We start from the raw sequence: 27869 nt of genomic DNA, 5'->3' as shown, positions 1-27869 counted from the left end.
AGTGAGAGTCAGATGCTGCACCAGGCAGGAGCAGACAGAACCGTAGACTACGTTAGGAAAAGAGGATGACAATTGCAAAGGAATACGAAATATGAAGGAACATCTTTGTGTGCTCTTACAACTGGCGTAATAACAGGTAAATAGAAACTCTATTACTATATAATACTGTTGTTTTAAAGTGTGTGTAGGTGTGTAAATGGGTGGTTAAGTGGATAGTTGAATGGATGGATAGAAAGTTAGATCATCACGAGTGATATTTCTTTATCATTTTTCTCACAGATCACAATGGGAAATACAGATAGTCAGTATAGCAATTTCATCATCCCTGGTAAGGGGAAGTCTAGCTCTCTGAAGCTGCACACTTCTAAAGAGGAGGCACTCTCTCCACACTCTTGGTGGAGGAGCTCACAGAGCACCTCTGGATACAAGGCCAAAAATGTTTTTTCACCACACAAGAACAGCCAACCTTACATCTCCCGCCATTATGACTGCATTAAGGGGGAATCTAGTGACAAAGTACATCCAGACAGCCACAGAGACTATGACAACCTTTTATTCCAGGGAAATGGATTCTTTGTAGGCTACAGACAACAGACTGGAGGCCTCCAGGCCCCAATGAGGAGCACCAGTTCTGAACTTAAAGACAATAAGAGCAGTCCCAAAGTTCTTTTTCGTGAGGATGGAAGTCTGAGGGTTGAGTTTACCAATGCACGGCGGGAGCCGGATGTTGAGCTGTCTTTGGGCAGCTGTCTCAGTGGACCTGTTGATGCTATCCAAAGGGCCAGTAATGGGAGCTCTCTTAGCTCTGAGGGTTCATGGTATGATTCACCATGGGGGAATGGGACAGAAGATCTGTGTGATAACGTCTTCACCACCGGCCAACCTTCGGACAACAGTAGTGGATATACCACACTCTCATCCACACGTACTGTGGACTTTGCATGTTTTAATGGTTACAATACAGAGCAATCTGAGAACCATATGGGTAACCTCACCTGCCAACCCACAGTTCATGCCAGTCAGTATGCAAGCAGTGATTGCAATAGTAATGGGTACAATGCTAACCGTGCTGAGGAGGACAGTGGCATTGGAGACTCTGTGCTACTTCATTTGGAACATAATGGACTACCTGACCTTTACACAAACCCCAAAATGACTGTGCCATTCCCTACCGTGGGCATCCTTGCAGCGGATCAACTCGAGGACGCTCCTCACCTCCAAGCCTCACTGACCTCTTCCCTGGATGGGAACTCCCAGGATGAGAGTCAGAAAACCCAGAATTACACCTCACAAACCCTGCCATGCAGAAAAGCAGTTCCAGATGGGAACACAAGGAAAGACTCGCTCAAGAGTCGCATCCGTCGCCTCAGCGATTGGACAGGAAGTCTGAGCAGGAAGAAGCGAAGGCTGCAGGTGAGAAAATGATTTTTTTTTGGTGTATTGGGGATTAGTATGAATCTGTCAGCATTGCAGGCCTTCCTGTTTGAATTATCACGCAGATGCTATCATATTCAAATTCCATTTCCGGTTCAGTCTTCTGGGTGTAAAATTATGTTTTAGTTGAACTTGACATTCTTCCATGTTGAAAAAAACTGCATATGCTGGTTAGTTATGTTTTGAAGCATGGCAGCTGGTTATAAGTTGGTTATGAGCTGGTCCTGAGCAGTTGCTTAGGACCAGCTTAGGACCATTTTAGGACCAGCGCATGACCAGCTTAAACCAGCTCATAACCAGCTTATAACCAGTTTAAACCAGCTCAAACCAGCTGCCATGCTTCAAAACATACCTAATCAGCATATGCTGTTTTTTTCAGCAGGGTTCAGTGCTGTAAAGCATTCTTAGATGTTTAGACATTCCTCTCTAAAACAACAAATTACATGTTTTGAAATGGTATGCTTGTTGGCCTGACCATAATTTGCAGAGTTTTTAGGAAGAGTAAAGACTGAGCAAAGGGTGTGAAAAGCTTCACAGCATTGTGCCAACCTTGTAAAACATGTACATGCCATTCTCTTCTCACTTCATGTCTACCCAACCTCAGGAACCTAGTACTCTGGACTTTACAGAGGTTGTCAGCTGTGGAACTGGGGTAACACTACAGGAGTCCAGACCGTTTTGGAATCCAGTGTCCTCCCAGACACAGTTGGACTGCTCTGGTTCCTCAACGGGCCCATTTGGGCAACAGAACCAAAGTGCGGCCTTGAGGCAGAACATCTATGAGAACTTTATGCAGGGCTTAGAGACTGGCAGCAGCAGTGGAACTGCTGATGGACTCCAGGTCTGGGAGGGTGAAGGAGAAAGCAGCAGTGGCTCAATGGGCTCCTTGGAGCAAATGGACTTCCTGTTTGAGAAGGAGCAAGGTGTTGTGCGGAGGGCTGGTTGGTTGGCTTTTAAGCCCCTCATTACCCTCCACAAGGACCGCAAACTGGAGCTGGTAGCAAGACGCAAGTGGAGGCAGTATTGGGTCACGCTCAAAGGTAAGATGGTAAAACATGCACAGCCAATTCAATTTTTCAGTTATAAGTCTTCAGAATTTAGCCGCAATGGATAATGTTTCTTCATTGTTAGAAGCTCTATCTTTGTTGTCCTGTCTTCTGTAGGCTGTACACTTTTGTTGGGTGAATCCAATGGAAAGACCTCGCCTGAGCAGGAATGCACACCACGTTACGCAGTGCTTGCTGAAGATAGTATTGTGCAGGCAGTTCCTGAGCATCCCAAGAAAGAGCATGTCTTCTGCCTCAGCAATGCCTATGGAGATGTCTATCTCTTTCAGGCATGTGGCCTTTATCATAATATATAATTCACAGTTCAGTATTTCCACACTCTTGGCTATAAGTTGTCTCTTATCTCTCGCCTCTTACTTGCAGGCTGCAAACCAAACAGACCTTGAGAACTGGGTGACGGCCATCCATTCTGCCAGCGCTTCGCATTTAGCTAAACGTCAGGGGAAGGAGGACACTCTGCGTTTGCTGAAGAGCCAGAGCAGAGCTCTCCTGCAGAAGATCGACATGGATGGCAAAATGAAGAAGATGGCAGAGCTGCAGCTGTCCGTCATCAGCGACCAGAAGAACAGGAAGGCTATTGAGAGCCAGGTGAGGAACAAAACAGATGTGTGTGTGGATGTTTATGCATATGTATGTGGTTTGTTTCAAAAATTAAAGACCAGGTAGTTCAGATGAGTGGTTTGCTAAATTGGGCAATTATGTCATTGATGTTGGTGTTTGAACAGAAACCACACTACAGGGCCTTCAGAGCATCCAATTATATAGTACATGCACTCAGACTTGACCCCCCATATCCTTCTGATTCGCATTATCTACATTTTATCTGAAATTTTAGGTTTTCAAAAGAAAATTTGATGGGTGTGGGTGCTTAAATTATCTGAGTCACTGCCAATGTTTTGGGTTGTTGTAACTATAATATTTATGTCTATTAATGCATTTCTCTCTCTTCTTCATCTCTGACCGACAGATTCTGCAATGGGAACAGAACCTGGAAAAGTTTAACCTAGAGCTCTTCCGCATGCGCTGTTACCTGGCTAGCCTGCAGGGCACAGAGCTGCCCAATCCAAAAAGCCTGCTAGCCACTGCTGGACGCCCATCTAAAATGGCTCTAGGTCGTCTGGGAATTATTTCTGTCTCGTCCTTTCATGCGCTGGTGAGGATCTGTCACGTGCTTTGAGGGAATTTTGTAAGATACCAAAAAAGGACCTCATTAAAACAATCTACCTTTGAGAAACGCAACAGAAATTAAATTAAGATGATGCAGCATTAAGATGGAAAATGTTTTAAATGAGCTTGTGTTTATGCAGATATGCACTCGTGATGAGGCCACCCTGAAGAGACGATCTCGCTCTCATCCTCGAGGTATGCGGAACAAACGAGGACTACTCTTTTCTTCACAGAAGGGATTAGACAGTCTGCCCAAACGTAACCGGGAAAAGAGACAGTCCTTGTCCCAGGTAAGAGTTAGAGCATGATGTGCTCTTATGCCACAACTACAAAGACATAAACTAATTTGTAAACTGTATATAGATCTAATCTGTCACAGGTGCTATAATGTGATTCCTTCCACTTTCAGAACTTTAATATTGTATAATACATTGTACAATACTGTTTTGTAGTAGGAAAAAAATGGTACACGGGCATTTTTCTTTCTTTTTTCCCCCTTGTCACATCAATAAACATGCTGTCTAAACAGGAGCACAGAGTCCAATTTCAGAAATATTACAGAAAGGCCAGATTGCATAGAGTAAAATTAGGGCAATTTTAGCCACTCGCCCAATTATTGCCAGATCAGTTTATTTATCTTTGACCGTTATCAGTCACATCGATCATTCACGGGAACTGCATTTTAACAATGATTGCCAAATGCTTTGTATTTATTATTACAAATTAAGTCAAGTATCAACTGAAGGAAAATCAACAGCCTGTAAAAGAATTTAATAATTCTAAATATTTTATTGGGAAAAAGAATATTATAGAATTTTAAAATGTCATGGAAATTTCTATAGCCAATATAAATCTTTGTGTGTGCAACCTAAATAAAAATAGTTAGTTCATTTATCCAGTAATCAGTAACAACTGAAAAATAATGGAAATTCTTTGGCTAGACAGCTATATATTTTGCGACCTGCCAAACCCTAACAATAAGGAATACACTTAGGGAAAATAAAAATAAAAGCAGCAGTTTTCCTTTAATTAGTGTTAATCCTAATTGACATGAATGAGTACATACTAAAAGAGCTGTGATTTCAAATTAGGAGTCTTACTCTGAGGTTCACCGGCCAGTGTTTATGACTGCAGCACTGAATAGTCATTTCAGACAAGGGCCTGTTTTACTCATTTAGTCTCAGTAGTGTGTTAATGCTGTCTACAGGTGTCAGGGTGGGAAACACCGTCACACTCGCCGGATAAAACAAACAACCACTGACTCACTCATCAAAGCGTTCTCTGGAGGTCAAATGGCAGGAAAACACTCAGCAGTCCTGTTCCTTTCTCTCGTCAAAGTGTTCGGGGGCTGTTTTGGAAATGCTGTTTCTGGATCAGTTCTTGTAATTAAGCCCAGATCAGCATTCCTTCTCTGAAGGGCTTTTGTGTTAACACAGAGCATGAGCTCTAAATCCACATGTATGATTATGTAGACGACCTCACGTGAGTTTGGAGCCAATCGCTCAGCGTTTCCAGCCTCATAATCATCCATCCTTAAATGGACCAAATCTGGTCAAAACAGCCCCTAATAGTGCATGATTCCAAAGACGGGAATTACCATGAGCTGCATGCGGTTAATTGCTGCAAGCTGGAAGCAGTCTGAGAGGAGCGACAGCTTCTACTGCACAGATGTAGATTCTGATGCTGTGTGATTCAACAGGGTTACGGGGGGCAGTGTGATTGTTTCCAGAGGGCTTAGATGAAGTCAGAGTTGCTGTCCCCAGATAAACCGCTCAGTTGTGGTGTTGCTACTGCTCTGTTGATGTCTACCTCTGTACTTTTGTACAACCTCAGCTCTCCTACAGAATAGTCAGTGTTGGGGAGTAACGGAATTACGGAATTTAATTGCAAAATAAATGTAACTGTAATCAATGTGTAATTAAATTAGAGTTACTTGGACAACGTTAATGATTACAAAGTGGGTTACATCTGTACATTTTCATACACAACCACATACAGATTTAATTGATTTCTTTCCCAAATTTCAATGATTGAAAGTGTTGAGTAAATGTTTGAAAACTATTATCAGTTGAAAACATTCATTAGAGATTTAAAAAAGTAATCAAAAAGTAATCAAACGTAATCAGTTACATTACTTTAATAAAGCAATTAAAATAGTTTCACTACTTATTACATATAACTTAGGGTGATCTGTAACCTATTACATTTGTGACCCTGGACCACAAAACCTGTCTTAAGTGTCAATTTTTTTTCAAAATTGAGATTCATACATTATCGGAAAGCTGAATAAATAAGCTTTCCACTGACGTATGGTTTGTTAGGATAGGACAATATTTAGCCAAGATACAACTATTTGAAAATCTGGAATCTGAGGGTGCAAAAAAATCTAAATACTGAGAAAATTGCTTTTAAAGTTGTCCAAGTCCAAGTTCTTAGCAATGCATATTACTAATCAAAAATGAAGTTTTGATATATTTACGGTACGAAATTGACTAAATATCTTCATGGAACATGATATTTACTTAATATCCTAATGATTTTTGGCATAGAAGAAAAATGGATAATTTTGACCCATACAATGTATTTTTGGCTATTGCTACAAATATAGCCCAGCGACTTAAGACTGGTTTTGTGGTCCAGGGTCACATTCTCAAAGTTACCTTCCCAACATCGAGAATAGTTCACTTTGCAACTACATGATTAGTCATTAGAGAATTAGTAGACTGTTTAATATCTTCTAACATTTTATTTTGATGGTCCCCAACATTATAAGTAGCTTTGTTGGTTGCTTGTTTTCCATGGTGTAGTGCTAAGTCAGCCAACCAATAGCGAAATTCCAGTTTATTGCATTCATTACTATAAGGCAGGGGTGCCCAATCCTGCTCCTGGCAATCGACTGTTCTGCAAAGTTCAACTCCAACTCTAATCAAACACACCTGAAGCAACTAATTAAGGTCTTCATGATTGCTTGAAAATTAAAGGCAGGTGTGTTTGATTAGAGTTGGAGCTGAACTTTGCAGGACAGTCGATTGCCAGGAGCAGGATTGGGTACCCCTGCTATAAGGGATTGTTAAAATAATAGGTTCATCTAATTAAAATGAATGGGCTTCTCAATTTTTGTCTTTTCACTGCTGAAAAACACCAAACAAAACAGCTAAAACCAGCCTAAGATGGTTGGCTGGTCTTAGCTAGTTTAAGATGGAAGAAGCTGGTTTTGGCTGGTCTCCCATCCTAGCCAAGCTAGCTTTTAACTGGTTGTTTCCAGCCTGGCCAGATAAATAAGTGGTTAAAACCCCTCTAAGACCAGCTATGTATGACCAGGCTTGAAGACCAGCTAAAACAGCTTATGCTGGTTTTAGCTGTTTCTTTTTCAACAGGGGTTGTTGTGTTGTTAGCTTAGCAACATGATAATCATATTCTATAGTAACCATAAGTCGAGTTTCTTGTGCGCGTCACATGAGTAGCACTGTTAGTGACGGTAACTGCATTGTTGCTCATAAAAAATGTTTCCATTCTGTCATGATTTAACTCGCTGTAAGATAGGATGCTGCTTTAGCTAGCTGCCTGTTTACAGTGAGGAGTCCGCCTCACTGCAGGAACAAAGCTTATGTCAGTTTTTGGTATTTTGGGTTTTGCCTTTTCAGTTAATTGTAGAGGACACACCATACCCTTGTCTGTTTGCAAAGACTATATCCATGTAATGAGTATGTTCATGAGTTAGGAGGACGTTGAGTGCACTGGTGTCTTGGGTGAGGGGAGGCCTTGTCTGATTAGGGCTGATCCATCTGTCTGCTTTTATAGACCTATAATTTTAGCATCTTCCAGACCTCTCATTATTTCCCAGCAAACCTCAGGGTTATTTCTGCTGTGATCTACAATCAGAATAGTATCAAAGCTGGTGCCTCAGATCGATGGTTTCTAATTAAGGCACATGGATAGAAACATGTTGCTTTTTTTTGAGCCTGGATGCAGCTCTGCAATTCTTACGAAGCACGTTTAATGTTTCTGTATGTGTGTTTGTGATGCAGATATTTGAAGGATATTCCTCTGGATCATTTGGTCATCCATCCACGCAAAGCAGCTCAGAGGTAATTACACCACTCTAAAATGACTACATATCATAATGTAACAAGTAGTGCTGTCAAACGATTAACTGCGCTTACTCATCCAAAATGAGTTTTTGTTCAGATAATGTGTTCAAGTTTTTGTGTAGTGCTTTTTACGATACAAATTGTAAAAAGCTCTACAGGAAATGAAGTTTCCACAATATATTTATATATTGCAGAACCTTAATATATTTAACTTATGGCAAAATTTGGTAATTCTGTATGTTTTCTGAGCGTTGGCATCCTCTGAGGTCCTCTGAGGGGTTGGCATCATCTTTTCTCAGGTGTTCGGTCATCTCAGATAATTTAAGGGTTGGATCCAGACTGAAGCTTCTGTAATTCCTAGTTACCACGGGATGTTAATCAGAAACAGAGAAACAAATAGAGACATAATTAGCGTAGCTGCTGTTCCATCTAAGCAAAAATGATTTGTTCAACCCAAGCTAAAGAATAATAATAATGTACGTTTGATCAGATATAACTGCAGTACAAGATTATAAGATGCATTATGTGAATGTTTGGCTAAAGAGATGTGTCTTTAATCTAGATTTAAACAGAGAGAGTGTGTCTGAACCCCGAACGTTATCAGGAAGGCTATTCCAGAGTTTGGGAGCCAAATGTGAAAAAGCTCTACCTCCTTTAGTGGACTTTGCTATCCTAGGTACTACCAAAAGTCCAGAGTTTTGCTTAATTCATTTAGGGCCTTATAGGCAAGTAATAATATTTTGTAAATGATACGGAACTTAATAGGTAGCCAGTGCAGAGACTGTAAAATTGGGGTAATATGATCATATTTTCTTGACCTGGTAAGAACTCTAGCCGCTGCATTTTGGACTATCTGTAGCTTGTTTATTGAAGACGCAGGACAACCAGCTAGCAGTGCATTACAATAGTCCAGTCTAGAGGTCATGAATGCATGAACTAGCTTTTCTGCATCAGAAACAGGTCGCATGTTTCGAAGCTTGGCAATGTTTCTAAGATGGAAGAATGCTGTTTTTGTAACATGGGAAATATGATTTTCAAAGGACAAGTTGCTGTCTAAAATAACACCCTGTGTACACTTGTGTGTACTGTGTATATTTATTATGTGTGTATATATAAGTACAAACACATTAATGTGTTTATATTTAAGAAAAATATGTAATGTTTATATTTATACATGTAAATATTTTCAGAATATGTACTGTATGTGTGTGCTCATATATATATATATATATATATATATATATATATATATATATATATATATATATATATGTGTGTGTACATAATAAGCACAGTACACATGTGTAAACACACTTTTATTTTGGATGCGATTAATCCTTTGACCGCACTAAAATCACGTCCTCTTCCATGTTAGCTCTTGTGAAAAAGTGAACTTAATTGTATTGTGAGCACTTTAAATCCAAAAAGTATATTGAGTATTATTGCAGATAATATGAAGTAATTAAGTAAAGTACACTTGTTGTTTTACGACTATTTCTTAACACGCTTAAGTGCAGTTTCAAAAAGTGGACATTATAATGTGAAATTAAAAATCGTGTATTAATATTTTGTTAATATTTTTTAAATGTTTTGTTCTTAATGTTTTTGTCCATTTTAAAATCCTTTTTTTTTTTTTTTTTTATAAACAAACAAATGGCAATAATTAATTGTATCATTGCATACTTATGTCATCTTAAATTAGCTGCATTTTGAATAACTGCTCTTAAAAACAATAGCTTGACTATTATAAATTTATCAGTAGATTGTCCTTAGCAACCTACAGTTTAAAAATAGCTTCCTAAAGTCTGCTAAGACATCTTATATTGTTCAGCAGCTTTTGCAATGTCAAATCCCCATATTGAGGATGCAGCTGAAGGACAATAGAATTGCACTGAACGAACCTCCCCCATTCTGGCCATTTCTCCACCCCTTGTTCTGTTTGCGCTGCATAATGTCAACAGATCAGCAGGTTGTTGTGACAGCTGTGTGAATTGAGTCAGTGAAAAGGGACATGAACCCCCTCCCACACACACACACAGAATAAGGAGCGTGCTAAAGATTCATATTAGTGTTGCTGGCACCTGGCTTTGGCTCAGAACAAGAGCAGAGGAAAGACTGAGTGGATTTTTTCCTCACGTTTTGTTTGCTAAAAAGGCAGCTGAAAAATTAAATGTCATGTTCCAGCATCAAGTACTTTAAATGTGCTTTATGTTAGTCACACATCAAAATAATTGTACTTTAAAATGTGACGGTGTTTAAAAAGTGCACACTTTAAAAGTGTACTTAAGTGTGTTAGTGTGAAAGTAATCTCAATCTCTCAAAGTACACTTAATTCATGAATATTACATTATTTTCAAGTACAGTTTTAAAAATGTACTTAATGGTTCTGAACGTGCACTTGTAGTGTACTTCAAATCTTAAGCATACACTTCTCTCTTTTTTTCTTTTTCACAAGGGAAAACAATATACATTAAAAGAATACTGTAGTGATATCATACTGTTATTGGAGAAAATGCTATTTTGATGCTGTCAAATTGATAGCACTGCTTCTTTCAGGTACTTCCCAAAACTATATCCTACTAATTTGTGTATTAATTGCATTACATGTAGATGCAGAAACTGAATAGAGTTGAAAATAAGATTGACAGCATTATTTTTCAAGTGTTTGTTTTGCAACACACTGCAGTTTAAACATTTATAATTTCTGGTTGTATATCTATGCTAGTAGCATGTATGTGTAGCAGGGAAAAAAACATGGTTCTGATTTACATAATGAATGCACAGAGACTTTATTTTACCATTTGCAGTGTTAAATAATTATGCTAAGTTATATAAAGCAACTAATATTATAAAGTAAATGATCAATGTACGGTAGCTGAAAGAGCTCAACGTGCTGCAAATAGAAAAAACAACTGCAAATTAAGAAAACAACTTCCTGAGTTTTACAATGCACACATTTTACAATGCAGAAATGCTGCTTTTTGTTTGTGTTGTGAGCATTTGCAGCACCTACTGTCAAATTGATGTTTTCTTGATTTGCTGGTGCTTTTTCTATTTGCATGTGTTTTCTGAAGTTGCAGCGCGTAGAGCTCTCTCGGCCAATGTCATATTTCATACAGAGTAAAATACATAATTATAGCCTACTTGAACTATAGGCTAAACAATTTTTGGTCTTTCTTAATTTCTGTTCTTGCCTGGTGTTAGCAGAAGCTGGACGGATTTATCAAATTGCATGTAACAGCGCCACCTGAAGGTAACCCATGGGACTGCAGTCTGGAAAGCTGGGTGTTTGTGCTCATGCCAGACACTCAGGTCATCAGTGTGCCAGTCAAACAGGACTCTCTGGTTGCTGATGTTCTCTCACTGGCCTGCAAGGTAATTCAGCAGTCACCTCTCGCACACCTACTGACCTGAATTGGGAATAACCAGAAACGTATCAACAACTAAAGTTCATGCATTTGCATGTTCTGTCCTTTTGTGGTCTCTTGTGGCTAGTTCAGACCTCATGAAATGTCAGCGTGCACAATAGCTTGAGGTTGTCACAGGATGCATCTGCTTTAAGATCATTCAGTAACTCATTACACATTTTGTACACCATATTGATTTACATATGAATGTGATTGTGGATATATCACTGTTTTTTGTAGATAAAGCAGCTTGACCCAGCTCTGCACTGCCTGCACCTGAGACATTTGGGACAAGATGTGGAGAGAAGCACTCCAGCACCCACAGACCTCCTAAAGACCCTGGTGAGACAAACACTTTATAAAGCCAATTGTTCAAGCTAAACTCTATTTAGATCAGTATTGCCTGTATAATAACCATCTTAACCAGTTTGTTCTATTAACCTACTAACATTGCTCATATAAAATTAGTTGGATTGGAATTTAAGCACGTCTAAGCAGTTTTTTTTTATTTTTAATTTTTTTTCCCACACTTATTTCACTAAAACTTGCTTTATCATACAGCAACAATGATGCTCTGCTCTTGTTTAACAGGTCTATGATGAACTGGAAGTTTGGCCTGTCAATGTGTTGACCATAAACATGTCACGACCAGACACAACCGTAGACTTTGGTGAGTTACTATACAACAGGATCAGCAAGAAAATAAATGGTTAATTGACAAGTGAATATTTATACACTCATCATTTACATAATTTCCTCACTCTTGAATTGTTCAGAAACTGAACCTGATTATGTTTTTCAGAGGAACAACAAAGTTTCACAGAATATCCAAGCTGCTCTATTTCATAGTGTATTTATGTGTATAGTATATTTTTAAAAACTGTACTTTCATGTAATATTAATGAAAAAAGGACACTTGCGTGTATAGTGGGAGGGTCAGAGAGCTCTTGGATTTCATCAAAAATATCTTAATTTGTGTTCTGAAGATGAATGAAGGTCTTACGGGTTTGGAACGACAGGAGGATGAGTAATTAATGACAGAACTTTAATTTTGGGTGAACTATCCCTTTAAAGAAAGTACAATTGAGTTGTAGGTGCTAAGATGACTCATTGTCTGGAAAAGTGCAGCTTGGGCATCCTGCTGAACATCTGCTTTTGTGTTCCCCAGAAAAAATAAAAACTTCCTTAAAATTTGCCAACATGTTGAAAGAATTCTGGCAATGATTGATTTGAATTTTACATCTCTCTGCAGGTTTTGCGGTCACCGGTTATGTGGATGGTGCCAGGAGAAGTCATGTGTTTGTGAGTGAGGTGAATCCTGAAGGCCTGGCGTCTATTGAAGGTAACATTTCAATATTTCTTATGCTTCGATTTGAAGTGTTATGATCGATTGAATGTGTTGATGCATTTGTATAATGTGTATTGTTTTTGTAGGTCTGAAAGCTGGAGATGAGATCTTAACTCTAAATGGCGTGAGTGTGGCCTCTCTTGACCTCGGCCTCATGCAGAGCTTCTTCAACCAACAAGAACTCCATCTTGTCCTCCGACGTGAGGATAACAGCATAGATGACCAGAGCTCTGTCTGGCCAGACTGTGACCCCAGTGAACCTGATCAACCCCAACCTCCTCGGGCCAACATCATTCACATGGAGCAGTGGACCACAGGTAGAAAAGCATAAAGTGTTTATATTGCTCTACTATTAAACACAACCATTCAAAAGTCTGGGGTCAGACAAGATTTTTAAAGTTTAAAATTCTGATTTTTTTTTTTTTTTTTAATTAAAGATTATTTAAATGTAAAGCTTAATGTTAAAAATTTGCATTATTTTTGAAGTGTCATCAGGGCTGCATTTATTTGATTAAAAATACAGTAAAAACGGTATTACTGTGAAATATTATTACACTTATAAATGGCTGTTTTCAATTTTGATATTTTAAAATGAAATGTATACCAGTGATGGCATAGTTGAATTTTCAGCATCAGTCTTCAGTGTCGCACAATCCTTCAGAAATCATTCTAATAAGCCAATTTGGTTCTCAAGAAACATTTCTTATTATCAATGTTGAAAACAGTCGAGGCGCTTAATATTTTTGTGGAAACCGTTACTTTTTTTTTTTTTTTTTTTTCAGGATTCTTCGTCCAATTGAAACTTCAAGCATTTATTTGAAATAGAAATGTTTGCAACAATGTAAAAGCCTTTACTGTAACTCTTGAGTAATTTAATGCGTTCATACTGAAAAGTATTAGTTTCTTAAACAAACATTCAAATAAATCTTACTGACCCCAAACTTTTGAGTAGTATTATATTTTACCATATCTTTGCACAAAATTGGATGTGCCCTGCTTTTTCTGCATTAACCCTACATACCCTGCAGAGGGCAACAAACTTTGTGTTTGACTCTTATTGGTGGTCTGGGTATATATTTCTGCATGCTATTTCCAGGGGTGTCATGTGGCTATTTTCTTTGAAGGGGCACCAGTGGTCCTGGCTCATACAGTGCCCTTTTTATGAAAAACAAAAACGCATTAAATGAATGAAAGTTAGAGTTTACTTTTTTTGTGTGTTTTAGCACATTTTTGCATAATCATGCATTTACCCACAGTAGACATAAGAAAACATTAATCAACTTAAAAAAAAAAAAACTCTTATTTTGTAAATGGCATTCATACCACCCATCAGTTTGAACGGGCAGTAGTGAAGAAACTGCCTACAGGGTTACAGAGGGCCGCGACTGCAGGCGGCCCCTGGCTCTTTAGACATACTGCAAACAATTAAACGACTCCCGCTGTTTTTATGATGAGAACCAAATGAAGGACAGCTTGTTTCACAGCATGACGCTGTCAAAATGCACAGAAACTATTACACCACAGGGCCCTTTGCAGACAAGACTGTTATTCCCTACAGGACGGTGTTTCCTGTAGAGGGGTTTGTAACATTATTCTAACGGTAAACCTAGTACATATTAGGTTTTATATTTGATGCAATGCCAAGCTTTGTAGAATCAGAGACTGGAGGCCTGCTGAAGTGGACCTGCATGCAGAGCTGGTGAGATCAGATCGATGGCGGTTAATAAAGGTCAAATGCTCGCACGGGTCAGTTTATGGTGAGCCATTTCTGGAGAGACCGCTAATGAGCCTTGAGTGTGTTTATTTCACTCTCTATCACCGTGACTTAACATGTCTTTCTTTAGTGATCAGCCCACACTTTCAATAACATCTTTTCCACCTCTTTCTCTCCCTCAGCTCCAGCTCAGGAGCAGGAATTTCCTGAGGGCTCCGTGGCGCCTGCTTTGGAGCTGAACGATAAGGCCGAACGGGGCAGAAAGGTAAGCCGAGGGAATGAGCGGCTGTGCTGTGAGAGATTTAGGAGGTGTGAGCTACTTGTGTTGAGAGACTGGCTGGTGTGATCAGGATTATGCTGGGTCTTGTGAGGTCGTGCTCAACAGAATTCCACAGTCTTACTGCAAACAATAATATTTGACTTTAACTGCTTTGGCAAGTTTAAAATGTAAAATGCATGGCACTTAGGGCTAGGCAGTATAGTATGTATTCAATCTATATCATTTTCAATATTCAAGTTTACACAATGTTTTTTTTTTTCTAGTCAGCAATTTGTTTTTTAATGAATACTTTTAATTACCAAGGATGTATTAAATTGATCACAATTTTTTTTACTTTATAATCACCAAAGAATACTGAAAAGTGTATCACGATTTCCACAAACAAACCATGAAAACCAAAAATGTTTTCATCACTGATAAGAATAAATGTTTCTTCATCAATAAATCCGCATATTAGAATGATTTCTGAAAGATCATGTTACACTGAAGACTGCAGTACTGATGCTGAAAATTCAGTGTTTTCTTAACATTTTACAATATTAAAATTATTTTAAATTGGAAAAATATTTAACAATTAGCTATTGCTGTATTTTGGATCAAATGAATACAGCTTTGGTGAGCGTAAGAGATTTTAAGAACCATAAAAATGTGTTATGGTGTTCAATCAAATTGAATTTGTATGCCTCAAAAGAACTATGCATGGTAATAAAACACTGTTTACAAATATCATTTAAACACTATGGAAACATGTCTTGCATTAAACATTTTCAGTCTAGTTTGGTCAAATTTATTTCATCCAATTGAAGCGATCACCATTGTAGGGAACTTCAGGGCAAGTACACTTAAAAATATTTTATATACTTCTGTTTTTAATGCTTAAGTCTCAAAATAGTTAAAAGATCACAGCTCTGATCTTTGCTATTTTTTTTTTTATTTTATAAGTTTTCTGTAGGATGTCATCTCGGTGAACAAAATGTGTAATTAGCTTTCGCTGCTGCTTTAAGGGAGGTCAGTAACGGTTCCGCGTGTGTTCATTTAGACTTAATCCAGGCTTACAGACACTGGGGGGGGGGGTTAGCATTTACCTGCAGTAGACAGTGTTTCAGTGTCTATAGTTTAGTGCATGTATAGAGGAGAGGTCATGTGTCGGGTGGTGGGACAGAACCGTGCAGGAGAAGATGAAGAGGAATTCTGTGTGCTCTTCCCGCTGTCATCGCTCCATCAGACCCTCAAAGAGATGTTGGTGGGACTGCTGGATGACGTGAGCGCGTGTGGGATCTGTGAGTGCGTCTCACTGGTACTGACATTTTCTCAGGCTTTTTTTTTTTTTTTTATGTGTGGTTATATAGTGATTGTTTACATGTATTTATAGTAACGCTTTTGTAGCCATTTGTAGATTGCATGCAGCTGGGGCAGGACTATCCGCTTTACCGACCGACGGCAGATCTTTGAAAATTTTATATTTTCATATTTCATCGGATGTATATAATCAGAAATATAATTTCATCAGATATAATCATAATCTGATTTAAATGTCATGATTATAATGTTTATTTTATAAAACTTTAATATTTAATAACATTAACTTGCCCCTTTAGGTTGTACATTGAGGGGGGGTTTCACTGTGCCTTAACAATTTTTGAGAATATATGGCATTACAATTTCAAATAATTTATATAAACTACTTTTTATATTATATACTATATGCTATATATTATGTATTACTATCATATGAATGCATATAATCTTGTTAACAACTTGTTTAATATGACTTTACATAAGAACTTTAACACTTACCCGTATCTAAATATTTAATATTTGGTACAAAACATATTATTCCTGGAATATTCGCCTATTTGCATTGATTCAATATTGTACATTAAGTTTCACTGCGCTTAACTATTTTACAGAAAATATGTAGCCTATTTATTATATAAACAAACAGTTGTATATAATTATGTAAGCTACTTTTTATTTGTCCTTTTCTGGCAGAAAGAGTTCATTGAAGTTATTTAAATAAAAACATTTAGCTTCATATTTAAAACTTTGTGGTGTTTTTACGATGTACAATCTGAGGTGCAAGACATTGTGTGCAATTAAACATTCGATTCATACATTTTGTACAGAATAGTGTCATCCTTAAATGATATTTTCAGTATGAAATAAAGTAGTTCCACATTTACCACCTCATATTTTTTTATTTATTTTCTGAGAGATTACGTGCCCTGAATCACTGTCCTTCAAATGACCTCCTAGAAAGCAGAGTAATTATTACAAGTTATAATGGTGTTACCTCTATGGTTGTATAACTACTGGATGCGCACCGAGTCTGCGGGCTGCTTTATCTCATGCTGTTGTGTTCTAGTGGTCTATAATTACTGTGGACATTTGAAATGTTCTTACTTGATTGTGCATTGTCAAAATGGGAGATTTGTTCAGAAATGCGCACTTATCTATGACCTTCAAACACTCAATTGCACTTCATTATGATTGTACACACTATGATTGTACGGAGTTAAAAAAAAAAAAAATAAATCATATTGGTTTTTATAGGGATTTTTTTTTTTTTTTTTCATCCTGTGTTGAAAGCAGCTCTGCAAAGCCGCCCAGAGGGATTTATCAGTTTGTCAGCACTTTATTACCCTCTGACAGCATAGATTACGATGACAAATGGCTTGAATTTTCAACAGTGATGCTGTTTTTAATGCAGCCCGGTGAAAGCGCACCACATGCACTCTGGAGATAAAGCCTTTCGGAGAGCGTTTGCATTTGAATCAAGCTTTGAGTCAACATTTCTTGCCCTCGAGCACCGCCGGAGCCTGTTTCTAATGGTTCGGTTGTTTTATCCAGCAGCGCTGGATTGTATTGATTAAGAAGCAGGTCATTGATTCAGCATTCAGTGAGTGAATGTGGGTGAGAGCAGCATTCATAAGGCACAGGCAATGCGTTAATCCCTTTGATTCCAATAGAGTTTGATTCGGTCAATGTGTAAAGTTTGAAACGCACTTTAAATGTGGTGAAAAACACTTTTTAAACATTTACTTCTGGTGTTTGTAATATTCTTAAAGACAAACAATGTGCTGTCAGTCAACACCATTGTACAGCATTTTCTACTTAAAATTTGATGTATTTCAGAGTCTCAAACTTGGTTTGAAACTGCCTCCTGTCACAAACATGTAACCTTGAGCATTGTTAGTATATTTATGGATCCACATACTATATGTATATGTGACCCTGGACCACAAAACCAGTCTTAAGTTGTTGGGGTACAGTGGGGCAAATAAGTATTTGATACACTGCCGATTTTTTTTTTTTTTCCAAGTTTTCCCACTTACAAAGAAGGGAGAGATCTGTAATTTTCATCGTAGGTACACCTCAACTGTGAGACAAAATATAAAAATAAAATCCAGAAAATCACATTGTATGATTTTTGAATAATTAATTTCCATTTTATTGCATAAGTAAGAAATAAGTATTTGATCACCTACCAACCAGCAAGAATTCTGGCTCTCACAGACCTGTTAGTTTGTCTTTTAAGAAGCCTTCCTATCCTCCACTCATTACTTGTATTAATAGCACCTATTTGAACTTGTTACCTGTATAAAAGACACCTGTTCACACACTCAATCAATCAGACTCCAACCTCTCCCCTATGGGCAAGACCAAAGAGAGTCTAAGGACACTATAGGGACAAAATTGTAGACCTGCACAAGGCTGGGATAGAATACAGGACAATAGGCAAACAGCTTGGTGAGAAGGCAACTGTTGGCACAATTATTAGAAAATGGAAGAAATTCAAGATGACTGTCAGTCTCCCTCGGACTGGGGCTCCATGCAAGATCTCGCCTCGTGGAGTATTAATGATCCTGAGAAAGGTGAGGGATCAGCCTAGAACTACACGGGAGGACCTGGTCAATGACCTGAAGAGAACTGGGACCAGTCTCAACGGTTACCATTAGTAACACTATTGAGGGGAGGATGGATGGGGCCATGTATCGTGAGATTTTGGGCAACAACATGCTTCCATCAGTAAGGGCATTGAAGATGGGTCGTGGCTGGGTCTTTCAGCATGACAATGACCCCAAACACACAGCAAGGGCAACTAAGGAGTGGCTCCGTAAGAAGCATTTCAAGGTCCTGGAGTGGCCTAGTGTAATGAAGTGAACAAGATGTGAGATGTGCTGATCCATGTGTAAACTTTTAATTATACAAGCAGAGTCCAAAGTGGCAAGGCAGAGAGATAATCCAGGTACACGAGCAGTAGTCCAAGAGGGGTACAAACAGAGTCCAAAGGGGCTAGGCAAAGGGTGAATCCAGGAAACACGGGCAGAAAACAGGAAAGGAGACATAAACAAAAACTAAACTTAAGACTTCCAAAACACAGAATGGCTCGGTGAGGCAGCTAACACGTGGAGAGTGTTATACGCAAGACAAGACTCAGAGCTAGACATACACACAGAAAACACAGGACAATACACAGGCAGGATAAAACACTGGTAAACAGAAATGGCACGGGCAAGACACGAGAGAGATCAAAACACAGAAGGGTGAACAGCATACGCAGGACAATGCTCTGCAGAGAGGAAGAGGAAGTCCATGGTTTAAGTAGAGTGTGTGATTGTGTGATAGTTCTCAGGTGTGAGCGTGATGCAATCAGCTGTATGTGTCCTCAGTGCAATGGATGATGGGAATTGTAGTTCAGTGTGCTGTGTGGTGTGAGAGTCAATATGATGGAGAGGCGACCTCTGGTGGCTATCGGGTGGAAGGTCACAGACCGGATTCGTGACACCTAGCCAGTCTCCAGACCAGAATCCAATAGAAAATTTATGGAGGGAGCTGAAACTCCATGTTGCCCAGCGACAGCCCCAAAACCTGAAAGATCTGGAGAAGACCTGTATGGAGGAGTGGGCCAAAATCCCTTCTGCAGTGTGTGCAAACCTGGTCAAGAACTACAGGAAACGTCTGACCTCTGTAATTGTAAACAGGTTTCTGTACCAAATATTAAGTTCTATTTTTCTATTGTATCAAATGCTTATTTCATGCAATAAAATGGAAATTTTTCAAATCATACAATGTGATTTCTGTATTTTATTTTTATTGTCTCTCACAGTTGAGGTGTACCTATGATGAAAATTACAGATCTCTCCATTCTTTGCAAGTGGGAAAACTTGAAAAATCGGCAGTGTATCAAATACTTATTTGCCCCACTGTATATTTGTAGCAATAGCCAAAAATACATTGTATGGGTCAAAATTATAGATTTTTCTTTTTATGCCAAAAATCATTAGAATATTAAGTAAAAATCATGTTCCATGAAGATATTTAGCAAATTTCTTACTGTAAATATCAAAACTTAATTTAATTAGTAATATGCACTGCTAAGAACTTAATTTGGACCACTTTAAAGGCGATTTTTCTCAATATCTTTAATTTTTATGTGTATCCTCAGATTCCAGATTTTCAAATAGTTATATCTCGACCAAATATTGTCCTAACAAACCATACATCAATGGAAAGCTTATTTATTCAGCTTTCAGATGATGTATAAATCTCAATTTTGAAAAATTGACACTTAAGACTGGTTTAGTGGTCCAGGGTCATGTGCATGTTGTTATATGCAAGCCATTTTAAGATACTTAACTTAAACTTTTAATGGGGGAAAGTCATTTTGATGATCAAAGATGAGTTTTAAGGGATAAAATTAGTGACTGCAAAGGTACTTTAACATTAAAAGGAATTCTTTGTGTTTTTTTTCAATACAACAAAACTAGATAGAGACTGAGGCAGTGTATTTCCAAAAGTGTCATTAAAGCACCATAATAAATAGTCTATAAGGCTTGTGCACTGTCATACTACAGGTTTATGAGAGGAATAGACTGAAAGTGTAATTATTTGCTGAAAATCTTCCCTTTTGCCATAGCTCTCAAATTTGATTCTCCCTTTAGTATATTCAAACTTGATTTGTTGCTTGTCATTTTGTCATTTACATAACATCTTGCCATTTTTAGAATGAGATTTGTAAGGTGCAGTTTGAATGATTTTCAGTGAAAGACAAAAACACCATTTAAAATAAGTTTGTTAGAGCAGTGTGAAGATGCTTCAAAACATTTACATAGAATAATTCAGGAGAGTTCAGAGCAGTATATGGTTAAACTATTCTTGACAAACCAAAATATTACTGATGAATGACGGTGTCACTAATAATTTAGTTTCTTGGCGGTTTATGCACTTGTTTATTTTTCTTCAGTAGCCGCTATCTTCAAAACTGACTGAAATTATATTTTAGTTGGGGAAAAAAAACTCTTGTCACTTTAATTTAAATGACAATAGAGTGCCGAGTCCTAAAAAACCTGGAAATGTTTTTGGTTTGGTATGAAGTCGGTGGGTTTTGTGAATGAAACTTTCCAACTTGTAGATTTTAAATGAAGACCGAAACACTTGTGGAAAGCTAAATGACAGTAACATTAAGTCATGCAACTGTGTTGTAGTTTGTTTATAACCTTGATAAATGTTGTTCATTTGCAAAGATTATCTTTAGTGCTGTCAAACAATCGTGATTAATCGCATCCAAAATAAGTTTTTGTTTACATAATGTGTACTGTGTATATAAAGACACACACAAACGGCATATATTTTGAAAATATTTACATTTTATATTCATATAATTTTATATACTTAACATTTTTCTTAAATGTATACATGCGTGTGTGTATATACATAATATATTGTGTATATTTATTATGCAAACAAACTTTTATTTTGGATGCAATTAATCATTTGACACCACTAATTATCTTGATCAACAAAAGCTTATGATTCTTAAACATCTGTTTGTCACTGAGCTTATTTTCTGCAATCCTAAAGGCGGTGGAAAAATCCTGTTGGCTTTGTCGAGGGAACCTGTTGGCCTATACAAAAATGTGTCATCCCTGCAGCACTCTTTTGAAAAACAGAACTAGAAGACATTGATCTTCTGCTTTCATTAACCTTGCAGAACCCAGAGACTGTGTGTAATCCCTACCAGACGTTCCCTGAAAGCTCCATACTCGTGCCGGAGTGCCACAGGAACCCTTACTCCACTGAAAATGCCCTTGCCAGATCCTCTCCTCGTCACATGTCCGTCACGGAGCGCCTGCTCATGGTCATTCAAGAGCTGGTGGAAACGGAGAAATCTTACGTCAAGGTACCAATCCACAACTGTGGTATTTAAAATGTGTTCATTGTTTGTATGGAGACATTAATGCATAATACCTTCTTTATTATATTTACACTGTCATTTCACTTGTGTCCAATTGTTTAGGACCTTGGATCTCTGTTTGAGATCTATCTGAAGCCATTACAAAGAGAAACCTTCCTCAGTCATGATGAGGTATGTTTTGCGAAGTAAAATTATGTCTTGTGGAGTTCACATAAACTGAGTCAGACTCGAGCTAATTTTTGCACGTCCATAATTGTAGTTTTCCTTTTCCTGTAGATGGAGTCTCTGTTCGGCAGCCTGCCAGAGATGTTGGACTTTCAGAGGGTTTTCCTACAAACTCTAGTGGAGAGGACAACTTCCTCACCGGAGTACCATGCACTAGAGACTCCAGAGAAACTCAAGGTAAAATATGGTTGTGAAATTATAGATTCGTATGATTAACCCTCAGATGCAATAAATATTCAATACCTAGTCTGGATCACCGGTAATAAAAGACGGCATTAGATATTCCAGAAGTACTTTGTCAACCTTTTTTGCTTTTTTGTTTTATATCTGATAAATAGTTTTTCAGTTTGAGGCATATTCTGAGTCTTTTCTTTGAATCTCACATCCAGAAACTCCTCTTCTCCCTGGGCGGATCGTTCTTATACTATGCAGATCACTTCAAGCTTTACAGCGGCTTCTGTGCCAATCACATTAAGGTGCAGAAAGTTCTGGAAAGAGGTAAAACATAAACACAAGCCTCATCTGACATGTCTCATGGCATTTTGAGCTGAAAGATGAGCCTGGTTTATATCATTCTTTGGTTTGTCTGATGGCAGCAAAAACAGACCGGGCGTTCAAAGAGTTCCTGGAGGCGAGGAACCCCACCAAACAGCACTCGTCCACTCTGGAGTCGTACCTCATTAAACCCGTGCAGAGAGTTCTGAAGTACCCGCTGCTGCTGAGGGAGCTGGTGTCTCTCACCGACCCCGAGAGCGACGAGCACAGCCACCTCACAGGTGGGGGACCACCTAAAACCAAAATTCTGTCATGATTTACTCATTTGACTTTCTTTTAAATTCAGTCAGCCATTAGTGATTCAACATGAATTCAGTGGGTCAGTTGACATAAATGGTCTCTTTTTTTTTTTTTTTTTTCTGGTGCAGAGGCATTAAGGGCTATGGAGAAGGTTGCCAGTCACATAAATGAGATGCAGAAGATCTACGAGGACTACGGCACAGTGTTCGACCAATTAGTGGCAGAGCAGAGCGGCCCTGAGAAGGAGGTGCATACAATTTTAGAATTACTTTTAAAAGCATGCAAGGATCGTATTATAAGCAGTATATTTTCCCTTTATGATTTCAACATCAAGCCTGTGTGTTGTGTGTTTCAGGTTACTGAGATCTCCATGGGAGAGTTCATCTTTCACAGTTCGGCACTCTGGCAAAACCCTCGGCCCTCTTTGGGCCGCATGAGAAAAGACCCTGAACTCACCCTCTTCCGTAAGTCTGATCTGATTTACTGTAACTTTAAAAACCTTGCCGTTTATGCGGTGCAATATATGTATAATATTAAAGGGTCAGTGCACTAAGTCAGTGTTTTTATTCCTCTAGTCTTCAAGGGAGCACTCATTTTGGTGTATCGGGAAAGCAAGTTAAAGAAAAGAATGGTGAGTTGTTGAATGTAGCACATGGTGTATTTTTATTAGGTCTGTCATTATTAATGTACATCAGTATTTGCAGAAAGAAGTCCCCTAATTTAAAAACATTACATTATTAGATGGGTCTATTCATTAACAAAATAGACGATAAACAATTTAGATATCAAAATATACATTACGGCATAAAATTTGGGGTCTGTAAGATGTCTTTGTGCTCACCAAGGCTTTATTTGACTAAAAACAGCAATATTGTAAAATATTACAATTTAAAATAACTTTTATATTTTAAAACGTAATTTATTCATGTGACACACAGCTGCATTTTCAGCATCATTTACTCCAGTCTTCAGTGTCACATGATCGTTCAGAAATCATTATAATATGCTAATTTGATGCTCAAGAAATATCTCTTCTTATCAGTGTCTGTTTGTGGAAATCATGATCTTTTTTACAAAAGTTATTTTTAAACTTTCTATTCTTTCTCAATGTAAATGCCTTTGAATAGAGGGCATGTATGAATATATGTGTATATGTTTTCTTATACTTCATGCATAAATTACAGAATTTACATACAGGTTTGAGGGCATGATTAATAGTATTAGTAACATTAACAGCTGGTTTGGCTGCTGTTCATAAGTTTTATACTGACAGCTAACAGAAATTTCTCTGTTTTTCCAACTAGACTTCTTCACGGCCCGGGGATCTGGATCCTTTTAAATTCCGCTGGCTCATTCCCGTTTCATCCCTTCAGGTCCGACCTGGAAATTCAGCAGGTGTGTGTAACATGACCTTCCTGTGTAAACTAAGAGATTGAACATGAGTCTGACATGGATTAAATAAGAGCTTGGTTTCTGTCAGAGTGTAGACCAGGGGTGTCCAAACTCGGTCCTGGAGGGCTGGTGTCCTGCAGAGTTTGGCTCCAACTTGCCTCAACACACCTGCATGGAAGCTTCTAGTATGCCTAGTAAAGAGCTTGATTAGCTGCTTCAGGTGTGTTTAATTAGGGTTGGAGCTACACTCTGCAGGACACTGGCCCTCCAGAACCGAGTTTGGACACCCCTGGTGTAGACGGACCAAGAGAAATGGTTTTCAAATGGAGGAGTTTAAGAACCACTTGAACATGTCACATCAGAGCTTATCATTTACAAAATATATATCATCGCAAAGCTCTTTTAAAAGACCAATTGACAATTAAAATCCAGTCCATAACTTGCTTAAACTCCCTACTCTTGCCTCTTTCAGGGTCAGAAAACCCTTGTGTTTGGGAAGTTGTTCACACCAAGTCTGAAGTGGAGGGACGACCAGAAATGTCCTTTCAGCTCTGCAGCAGGTAAAAAGTACTAGCCATTCAACATTACAGTATAACTGAGAGCTATCAATTTTAACATTTATTAGACTTTAAAAAATAACTAATTAGTGAACTTAAAACAATCTTCACATAAACCCATTGTAATAAAAAATATTTACCTGTGCCCTTCAGCAAGTAGGAAATATACAGAAATTGAATAAACTTATCAAACATTAAATTCTAAATTAAATGTAGATGAATCAGAGGAAATCAGTAACTTTTGTAGCTCTTTTTTTTTTCTTCTTTGATTAACAGACATCACAGCAGCTGGGTTATAAGTTTATTTTGGCAGCTATTACTTTAAGAGCTGCCGCTGCTGAACATGACGCGGATCTGACAAGCATGCTCATAGTTCCATTCGCGCTTCTAATACGAAATGCTACAGTGTGCACCATCGTATTTGTGTGTGCAATTTGAAGAGCATGTGCTACGAGCACAGTATATAACGGCTGACAGGACAAGAAAATTTGATTTTATTGACACATGCCCTGACAACATCTCATCTGTCCGCAGTTCACTGAAGCTCCTTGTCACCTTTTTCCACGTCTGAAGAGTCTCCCATTCGATGTGGTCGTAAAGACGTTCTGCATCTAAATAAATGCAATTCATGTCAAGAAACCCTAGCTCCGCATCTGCCTTAAATATTTTTAACGCCGTTTAACTGGAAAAATCAATCGCCTGCGTTAACGCGCTAATTTTGACAGCACTAACTGAAAGTCAAAAAAGTGCACTTATTAAAAGTGTCTTTGAAAGCAAGCCTTTTATTGAATATCTGCAAGTACCATTATTTGCGTTATTTTGTTTTTAAATGTTTTTGCATGTTGTTTTGTGTGCAGTAACCTGGAGAACAAGGCTAATGCGGTGAGGGCAATCCGCACTCTTCTGAGAGAGAACGCCAAGCGGACGGCTCCAGTCGAGCGACGATTTAAAGATCTAAATTCTAACTTCACCTTCCCCAGGAGAAGCCACCCAGGAGTGCTTAGAACAAACTCATGGCAGCGGCTTCCGCCACAGTCTGACGAGCCTAAAACTTCAGACTCCGATGAGGGCAGACTGCTTGACGGATACGCTCACTCCGAACCTCCCCTCAGACCCTCTAGAGACCAGAGCTCTACTTTGAGCAAGAGATCCACGTTGTGCTCTCTGACCAGCGCCTTGGAAGCTCAACTCCAGAGACTGAACTTCATAGAGGAGCCACAAGGAATGAGCAAGAGCAGTACCAGCAGCCTTCAGGGCAGTCAGGTGACTCTGCTGGACGACACTCCAGGTCTGGACCTCAACACCCTGCTGGGCAGGGACTACAGCGTGCAGAGTTTTGGTTCGGTGGTTAATGAGGATTGTTTTTACGATACGGTCATGGGCATCCAAAAAGCTGCCATCCCCACCGTGTAGAGGAAGCTGGTGCTATAAAGATTAAATGCACTACAACATGATTATTGTGCCTTGACATGAAGAGCTTTTACACAGCCAGTTTTATCAGTTCTGTCACAAAATCTAGTGAGCTGCCTACCTGAAAGCCATTTTAAAACCTATTGTTGTGGACAATTGGGGCCTTTTTTTTTTTTTTTTTTTTTTTTGTGCGACAGTGTCTCAAAACGGTCCCTTAGGTGAATTTCATCTGGGTAGCCAGCTCGCTAGGGTTTGGGACAGAGCTGCTATGTAGATGAACAAATGGATGATTCGGCCTTAAATTCAGAGCACATTTTACTTAACCAGAGCATTCCATATGAGCTGACACATGTATTATTAATACACGAGCAAAGACTGTTTCACTGTAAGTGAATACTGTAGCTTTACATTTGTATTTGCTTGTTTGACACAGGCTTTTATCAGCTCAAGACTAAAGTAGCTTGATTTCAATGAGCTGGGCAAGTTTTGATAAACCTGAAGTTTGAATATAAAATATTTTGTCTAAATTATGCTTGTATATGTTTCTTACAGAATTGTTGTTTTGTTTTTTAATTCTTATTCAAAGGCATGTTTTACATTGCTCAAGTTAAAAACTTAAGATTTCTTTGTAGTTTAAGCTTGAAAATACTGTTGTTACTGTTAAGATATGAATGTTGATATGCTGTTTTCAGTTATGGCTATTGTAATTTATTTGTAAAAATATACTGTATGACTTAACTAAACATACTTTGTGAAAATAATTGTTTTAATATTTAATAAAGACTGTTCTATAATATGTACTGATATCTCTAAAATCTTGCAAATATCGATCTCCTACTACATAAACCATATCCAACCAGATGGACCGAAACAAGATTTCAGTCACAACTACTTTTTCTGTCCATAAATGAAAGCAAATGCGGTGACAACACATTTGCAGCCAATCAAAACATTTTTAATATGCAGTTATGTGGAGCTGAATTTTTTTTTTTTTTTTTTTGATCACCCTATATATATATATATATATATATATATATTGCCATGTCTTTGGAAAGGTTTAGAGATTATTCTTTCAGTCGTTTCTTTCTGATACACCAACTTTATTTGAAAAGTATTCGGTAGAGAGACAGAAATTAAATAGAAAAAAAATATGCTCAACTGAGTCGTAATTACGAGTCTTTTTCTCTAGCTTTCTTTGTTGAGGATTTTTGTGGGCGATGTTCATTGTGTCTTTCGTAGCACATTTCTTTGTCTCTTAGATTGAAAAGAGATGGGGGGGGGGGTGTTCTGTACTACAAAAAGAGCTTGATTTACATTCTCAGAAGCTGTACCAGTGCTTGCCAGGCAGCTGAGGAATAGTGGTACAGTTTTAGGTAAGCTTAGGTTTTGATCTTTGGTTCTGCGTAAATGAAAAGCAGTTGTTTTGATGCAAAACCTTTATTTCTGTTGACTGTATGAGCGTCGAACAAGAAAAACAACCTGTTAGCATGTTACATGGAGTCGGTCACACTGGCGGCGATTTGCGGCAACTGGAAGTCATTCATTTTCAATACAAATTGCCAATTTTCAGAGGCGTGAAGTTTGACTTTATGCAAATGAGCACTGGGTCTGTGGTGGCCACCAATGGGAGTAAAGTAGGCAGAGCTCATATGATCCATTTCCTTCAAAATAATGTCAAGTTGACTGCAGGATGCAAATGTTATTGTGAGGCAAGGGCTTATTTGTTAGCATTCACAATACACAATTTCAAAGTTATTCTGCTACTTGTAATAGCTTCATGCTTT

General features: G+C 38.2%; 1 protein-coding gene across 1 annotated transcript; it reads left to right on the top strand.

The window, feature by feature from the left end:
• On the top strand, positions 1-26884 carry tiam2b (TIAM Rac1 associated GEF 2b). The gene is made up of 25 exons (XM_079375309.1): positions 1-136; positions 280-1413; positions 2039-2474; positions 2598-2770; positions 2865-3089; positions 3469-3654; positions 3809-3958; positions 7697-7756; positions 10967-11134; positions 11407-11508; positions 11758-11836; positions 12419-12508; positions 12601-12831; positions 14411-14493; positions 21503-21691; positions 21809-21877; positions 21983-22108; positions 22321-22429; positions 22528-22707; positions 22855-22973; positions 23082-23190; positions 23302-23357; positions 24031-24121; positions 24591-24678; positions 25533-26884. Exons 2-25 carry the CDS (start codon positions 286-288, stop codon positions 26086-26088), a joined length of 4803 nt encoding a protein of 1600 aa, XP_079231435.1. The 5' UTR covers positions 1-136; positions 280-285; the 3' UTR covers positions 26089-26884.
• The last annotated feature ends 985 nt before the right edge of the window (positions 26885-27869 follow it).

This window comes from Barbus barbus, assembly GCF_936440315.1.
Source record: "Barbus barbus genome assembly, chromosome: 24".
Taxonomy (NCBI): domain Eukaryota; kingdom Metazoa; phylum Chordata; class Actinopteri; order Cypriniformes; family Cyprinidae; genus Barbus; species Barbus barbus.
This window is presented reverse-complemented; position numbering and strand designations above follow the sequence as displayed.